The sequence below is a fragment of the Ochlerotatus camptorhynchus genome, unplaced genomic scaffold (genome assembly GCF_037179485.1).
Source record: "Ochlerotatus camptorhynchus isolate MF236.1 unplaced genomic scaffold, CSIRO-AGI_Acam_v1.1 ptg000149l, whole genome shotgun sequence".
Taxonomy (NCBI): Eukaryota; Metazoa; Arthropoda; class Insecta; order Diptera; family Culicidae; genus Ochlerotatus; species Ochlerotatus camptorhynchus.
Genome location: NW_027040639.1, coordinates 1,474,260 through 1,481,246, shown reverse-complemented (window position 1 = coordinate 1,481,246; position 6,987 = coordinate 1,474,260). Strand labels below are relative to the sequence as shown.

Here is a 6,987-nt window from a genome sequence, read left to right as displayed (position 1 = left end):
TAGAGCACTTCAATGACTAATCTGTATTATTTTCGAAAACAATGATATTCATTGTTTCTTCAAATAATTAAAACTAGGAGTTAGAATAGATCCATTCAGTATTATTCATTTTTCAAATATTATATCCCGGCAAGTATGTAACAACAAAGCATAGAAACAAGTTTATTGCTGCAAAAGTCAGGAGTTGAAATTAATGAATCCAGCTATTGTAGTAAGGAAGTTACAATGGTTCAAAATATTTTCCTAAATCTATCAAAAACAACACTAAAGTTTCCCAAAACATACAATTCCGAATAAACCGGAAATCATCACCCAGAGTAATCCATTGCCCTGAATGCCATTTCTCTTAATTTGTAATTTTGCATTATTTATAGCATGAGCTGTTCTTCCGTATAAATACTCTTACATCAAACTTAGCAAGGTATAACTCACGATTAAAAGAAGGAAATACAAATTTAATTGTTCATTATTCCTTAAATGATTAAATGAGCAGTTCTTTCATATTTGTACTGTTCTACCAACCTGAATAGTAAAACATTAAAGAAAAAAAAAAAACAACATAAAAAGCTTTTCAAAATAATGTTATTTTGAAAAATATTCATGGATTAGGAACCCATACGAAACTAGTTACTTCTTAAAGGTTAAGAAGGAAATAAACTTTAAAACAAAATCAGAAACAATTTTGAAAAAATATGTCAACTAATTATTTGAACCATTCATCATCATTCAAGGCAGTACAAAGTTTGCCGGGTCGGCTAGTTTTGAATAAAAAAATAAATAGAAAATGATGACCCCCTTCAATATTTTTGTAAGCTTGTGAAAAATACTGTGAAATTTTCAATTAGGACACATAAAAATTAGCAAAAATCAAAAAACAACAGCTTATGGTATAATTTTTGTTTTTTTTTGTTTGTGATATTTTACACTGAAAACCATTTATTGTGCACATTCAGGTAAATGAATGAAGACACACATTTGATCAACATAGAAACAAAAGCATATATTTCGACAGGCGTTTCAAATCACGGATATCACCTTCTCCATACATCACGACAACACCTCCTCGAAAGTCTCATCATCCACAATGCGGAACACATCCTTCCGGAAGTTCAACAGATCATCGTTGAAGCGTTGACTGCTCTCGTTGTGCAACTTGGTCATCACCGGTTTGATCGGCGCAATCGATGCCGTTTTGGCTAAATCTTCGTAGTATTCACCCTGCGCCGGTCCCATCATGTGTGCTTGACACTTCCTAAAGCCCTGCATCCATTTCTGTTTCATCTGTTCGTGCATATCGGCAAGCATCTCCTGCTTTGTTGGTAACGTTTTCTCGCCGCTGTAGTATCTGAGACAGAATCTCGCTTGTAGATCGAACATTTGCGCAGCGCAAACGTAGTACGGAAGCCCTATGAAGGTCATCGTCGGATGATTGATGTTGATGCAATGCTTGTACAGAGGATGAACGTAATTGTCTTCTACGATGACCCCACAGTTCTGGCTTAGGAATGGGAAGTTGTAACGATATCCGGTGCAGTAAAGGATAACGGTGAACTCCTCTTGGGTACCATCCTTGTATACCACACCAGTTCGGGTGAGTTCCAAGACGTCGGGTTTTTGAATCAAGTTCGAAGGAAAAATCGTTTTGAAAGATTCCTTCGTGTGGTGGCTCAAAGTTACATGACGTGCTTTGCGGGAAATTTCCAATGCCAAATCCATTCCGGATGGACCAGCTCCGATGACCAGCACCGTCTCATCTATCAATGGAGCAAAATTATAATGTTAAGGAGAGCTATGTATATTTGCCGATTACCCATACCTTTAAAATAATCAGGTGCCCTGTAGTCGTGGCTATGCAGCTGCTTGCCCTCGAACAGATCCATATTGGGAAAGTAAGGCAATCGAGGCGTGTGGTAATGCCCATTGCAAACAAACACGAAATCGAAGAAGAACGTTTCCATTTTGTCTGCCGGGAGATTCTTGACCTGCACTTTCCACCTTTTGGGCTCTTCAACGAAATCCACCGATGACACGTGATGCTCCAGCCGCACATGTTGCGTAACGCCAAATCTGTTCGCGTACGACTTCAGAAAGTTCAAAAAATCCTGCGAAGGAATGTACGATTCTTTTTGCTCCGGGATCGGAAAGTCCGGAAAACCCATAACTTCCTTCGGAAGGTTAGTCCGCAACCCTTGGTACATACTAGTGTGGATATCCAGCCCATATTTATCCTTTCCGACCGCGTCCGTATAGTTCCAGGTTCCGCCGAGCTGGTCGGTCTGTTCAAACACTATCACTTGAGCACCGGTTTCCAGTATTCTCTTTGCCGCAGCAAGTCCAGCAGTGCCAGCACCGATCACACAGTAACAACTTCCGTGATCCATTCCACTTTGTTCTCCGGAACTCCAACCGTACGCGCGTGCCTCAACGAACTATAACGCGACAGCGTTTGCACTAATGATTTATATTTATACACTAAGAGATGCAAAAATTGCAATTGCATTTGCCTTATCAACTGCACTTTTATCAACGAACAATGAACGTGTTCGTTGCTTCTAACCGACCGTGGCTCCTACGAGATGGATGCCCCCTATAGTGTGGTAAACTATAAGTAAACGGCTTCGTTGGTGGATCACGTTTTTATAGACAATCAGGGCTGGCTCGCGACAATAAAGCGGTCAACGCACATTCACAAGCTTTGCGTGCTGCTCGTTGGCTACTCCTTAGTCGAGCGACTACTTTTTTCTATGCGACAGCCGTATGGGCCTTTGTGATGATCGAATCTGGTTGCTATACCGGTACCAGCAACTAGTATTATGCACACGACAGGTAACGTGAATGAGATTTCTTAGTGTTGTAAAGCAACACAATATAGATAGCCAATCGGCGGCATCGATGGAATACCGGTACGCCGCCTATACAGTGGCATAAGACGAGTAGTGATAACAAGTTTCACAGTATGGCTTATCGTATCCACTTACCCTTAGCCTTAGTCACTTCTTCTTCTTCTTCTTCTTCTTCTAAGCTTTTTACGCATCTGTAGCGAGTCTTCTGTCGACTCTCAACTTAGTGTTGTAGATGTTCTTCCACAGGTATTAATCGGGATCTTTCTACGCCAACCAATGCATGAATTTGTATATTGTGTTGCAAGCATAATGATACTCTATGCCCAGAGAAGTCCAGAAAATTTCGAAACCGGAATATTTTCCGGGAATCGAACCCGCCGCCTCCGGCTAGGTAATACCGTGCCTTTACTAGGCTATCTGAGGCCCCATAGCCTTAGTCCCACTAACCCAAATAAATTCGGGTGCCGGTTTTGCTAACTAATAGCGAATTTGTTGATTATCGGTGTGAAACTGATTTTTTTTGTCAGTGCGAACCTCAACTTGAGGTAAAGGGTGTCCACGATGAAATTGCCACACACAAAATTGATTCGCAAAATTCGAGTTTTCATCCGATTGCCATCAAATTTTCAGGGATTGAGAAATAACTATTAAACTTCATTTTACCATTTTACTCGTATTTTATTTACAGTCCATACGCAAATGCCCGCACCTTGGCCTTAACCCAGGCCATAAGATTCTGCACAACCTGTGAATCAACCGTTTTTTGCATGTAAACCCATACTTTCTTCAGTTCCTCGACTGTCTTCACTACCTTAGGTCGTTTAAGAAGGTGCTGCTTCATAATCGCCCAGTACTTCTCGATGGGGCGGAGCTCCGGAGTGTTGGGAGGGTAGAACATTTTCTGCACGAAATTGACCTTATTGTCCGCATACCACTTCAGCACGTCCTTGGAGTAGTGGCATGAGGCCAAATCCTGCCAGAAGATTGTTGGGACGTTGTGGGCCTTCAGGAGAGGAAGCAGCCGCTTCTGGAGGCACTCTTTTATGTACACCTGTCCGTTCATCGTGTCCTGGGTCACGAAAGGTGCACTCCGCTTCCCGCACGTGCAGATGGCTTGCCAAACCAGGAATTTCTTCGCAAATATGGACATCTTCTGAGTGCGGACATGCTCCGGAACGCTGAACTTATCCTTGGCCGTAAAAAACAGGTTGCCGGGGATCTGTTTGAAGTCGGCCTTCACATATGTTTCGTCGTCCATGATGCAGCATTCAACTTTCGTCAGCATGTTGAGGTACAACTTCCTGGCACGGGTTTTGGCGGACTTGTTCTGCTTCTCGTCGCGATTAGGGGCCTTTTGTACCTTGAACGTTCGAAGCCCAGCCTTAGTTTTGGCCTTCTGGACAAAACTACGGCTTAGGTGCAGCTTCTTAGCCACATCCCTAACGGAGGCGTTCGGATTTCGGTTGAAGGCCCCAACTACGCGGTTGTGATTTTTGGTGTTGTACGGAATACTTTTTCCTTCACTTCTGGGCTTCCGATCGGTGGTCAACCGTTCCTCGAACCGCTTAATCACTCGCGACACCGTGGAATTCGCGATTCCCAACGTTTTAGCGATGGAACGATGCGAGAGATCCTTGTTCTCGTGATGAATGCGCAAGATTTTATCACGCACGAGCTGTTCTTTCGACTCCATTTCCGCGAGTTTTGATCACAGGACTTTAAAACTTGCAGGATGTAAATAATGCACTATGAACTAAATCCACCCAAATTTTCATTAAATTCTACCCAACGGTTAAAAAGTTAGAGCAATTTCATAGTGTGGCAATTTCATCGTGGACACCCTTTAGGTTTTAAAAACAAACAATCAAACTGATGTTTGTCAGAAAACAAGCAGAGCCGATCTTGATACCCGGTTGGCACAATTGAAATAGGCGGAATAACCGAACGTAAACAATGGCTTTAAACGCAAATTCCTCGAGACTCAATGCACATCCAAGAAATCTAACACCATCATCTGATAGAGCAAATTTCCTTTATCGAATGGCTTTGTTATAGCGAATTTGTTTATTATCGGGGTTGGAACCAGTTCCAACCCAGTGTGAAACCGAACTTTTTGTCAGTGCGAACCTGAACCTGAGGTAGGTTTTAAAAACAAACGATCAAACTGACGTTTGTCAGAAAACAAGCAGAGCCGATCTTGATACCCGATCCAGGTTGGAACTGAATAATAAACAAATTCGCTATTAGTTTACGTGGGAGTGTTTGATTCTCGAGAATTTTGTGTTTAAAGCCATTGTTTACGTTTGGTTGTTCCGCCTATTTCAATTTAGTGCCCACATTTCAAAGGGGCGTAATTGCTTTTGTAAACAATGGCTTTAGCTATCGATTTCTCGCAAATAAAAGTCCATCCCTTCAAATTAACAATGCTAGCTGGCAAAGTAAACATTCCTCTACCTGCTGGTGTCATTAATCTTCATGAGTAAGTTTTAATTCACGAGAAATCGACGGCTAAAGTCATTGTTTACTAATACAATTACGCCCCTTTGAAATGTTGACACTGAATTGTTGGTCTAGAGTTCATTTGTTTACATGATGGCTTCACCGGAGCAAGCACGTCGCGATTCAATCCTGCATGCTCGAAACGAAAATCTCGTTCTAGCTGCTCTTGGCAGTTTTCGATCAAATTCCTGAACAGGAATTTTATCGTCGGTTGACCAAAACAGTGCTCCGGAAGAATGTAAAATTAAAAAGAAGTAGAAATTCTCCACAGGCCCTTATTACGAGCACGCAGGCAAAAAGAACGTAAGAATTCCATAAGAAACGCTTGTGAATTTTAGCCATAAGAAATGAGTGTGTATTTCATTGATTTGCCTTTTGAAAAATAATTTTGACGAAAAAATAATAAACCGGAGCAGACTGGAACCGGCGTTGAGGTTAGGGGGGCCCGGATGTTGACCACTTTTCTTTCAACGCTTGTGAAAATGAAATGATTAAAGGTGTATAAGAACCATAGGCGTAGCCAGATAGGGGCAGGGGGGGGGGGGGCGACTGCCCCCCCCCCCTAAACTCGGCAACACAAAGGCTTTCGAGGAAATGGCGTTCGGTGAAATGGCATTCGGCCAAATTTTCCATGGTAATTTTTTTTTCGCCCCTCCCTAGCTCGAAACCTGGCTACGCCCTTGATAAGAACTACCTCATGCTACCCGAAAATCATTCATAAGTCGAGCCTTATGAAATTCTTAGGTCTATTTGCCTCAGTGAGTATCACTTCACGGTGAAAACGAAGTAAAGTGACCACTTGTCACTCACGGTGAAGTGATTGCCGTGTAAATCAAATGGGAATCGCTTCACCGCGAGTGACAAGTTGTCACTTTACCGTGAAGTGACATCGGTAATAGGGGCCAAAAAGTTCATTGTCTGGCAAGCAATCTGCAATTGTGGGCTAAAAAACGAAACTTTCGTTACTTCTGGGACCATGAACCATAAAATTTAGCAGGAGGAGTGCCTACTAGACTGATGCAAATTTTGACATTTTCGCTCCACAGTGCTCAAACGGTTTCAAATCGGGTCCTGATTAGTCTCCCAAAATTTGAACTCATTTGAAAAGAAACTGACTTGGCACAAACCATTTGAAGTTTCTATGGAAATTACTATGGGAAATCCAAACTTTTTGTTCATTGTCTTCTTACCTTTTTCCATATGGCACTGTTCAAAAATTCAAAAGCTATACTTATGGAAAATTTTCTCAACTTCAACTTAGGGGCTCTCCATAAACTACGTAGACAGTTTAGGGGGGGGGGGGTTGACAATTAAATTTGTTAGATGGATATGAACAAAACATTTGGTTTTCCAATAGTAATTTCCATATAAACTTCAAATGGTTTGTGCGAAGTCAGTTTCTTATCAAATGAGTTCAAATTTTGGGAGACTAATCAGGACCCGATTTGGAACCGTTTGAGCACTGTGGAGCGAAAATGTCAAAATTTGCATCAGTATAGTGCCTACGGAAGAGACTACTGCCTTTTCTGGAGCAGCCAAATGCATGGCACTACAAACGTATTATACTTCCCATAAGCAGAAATTATTCGAGACATTATTTGAGTTTTTCTCATATGCTATTTTTAGAACATAGGATGCGGCATAT

General features: G+C 41.7%; 1 protein-coding gene across 1 annotated transcript; it reads right to left on the bottom strand.

The window, feature by feature from the left end:
* Positions 1 to 998: 998 nt before the first annotated feature.
* LOC135701057 (senecionine N-oxygenase-like) lies at positions 999 to 2,547 on the bottom strand. Its single transcript, XM_065221763.1, has 2 exons — positions 1,817 to 2,547; positions 999 to 1,754 (listed from the first exon to the last, which is right to left on the bottom strand). The coding sequence occupies exons 1-2, from the start codon at positions 2,379 to 2,381 to the stop codon at positions 1,048 to 1,050; spliced, it is 1,272 nt and encodes a 423-aa protein (XP_065077835.1). The 5' UTR covers positions 2,382 to 2,547; the 3' UTR covers positions 999 to 1,047.
* Positions 2,548 to 6,987: the final 4,440 nt, after the last annotated feature.

Coding starts and splice junctions, on each gene's coding strand:
- LOC135701057 (XM_065221763.1), bottom strand. CDS start 2,381: ATGGATCACGGAAGTTGTTACTGTGTGATCGGTGCTGGCACTGCTGGA. Junction 1,755..1,816: donor GGCACCTGATTATTTTAAAG/GTATGGGTAATC, acceptor CTCCATTGATAG/ATGAGACGGTGCTGGTCATC.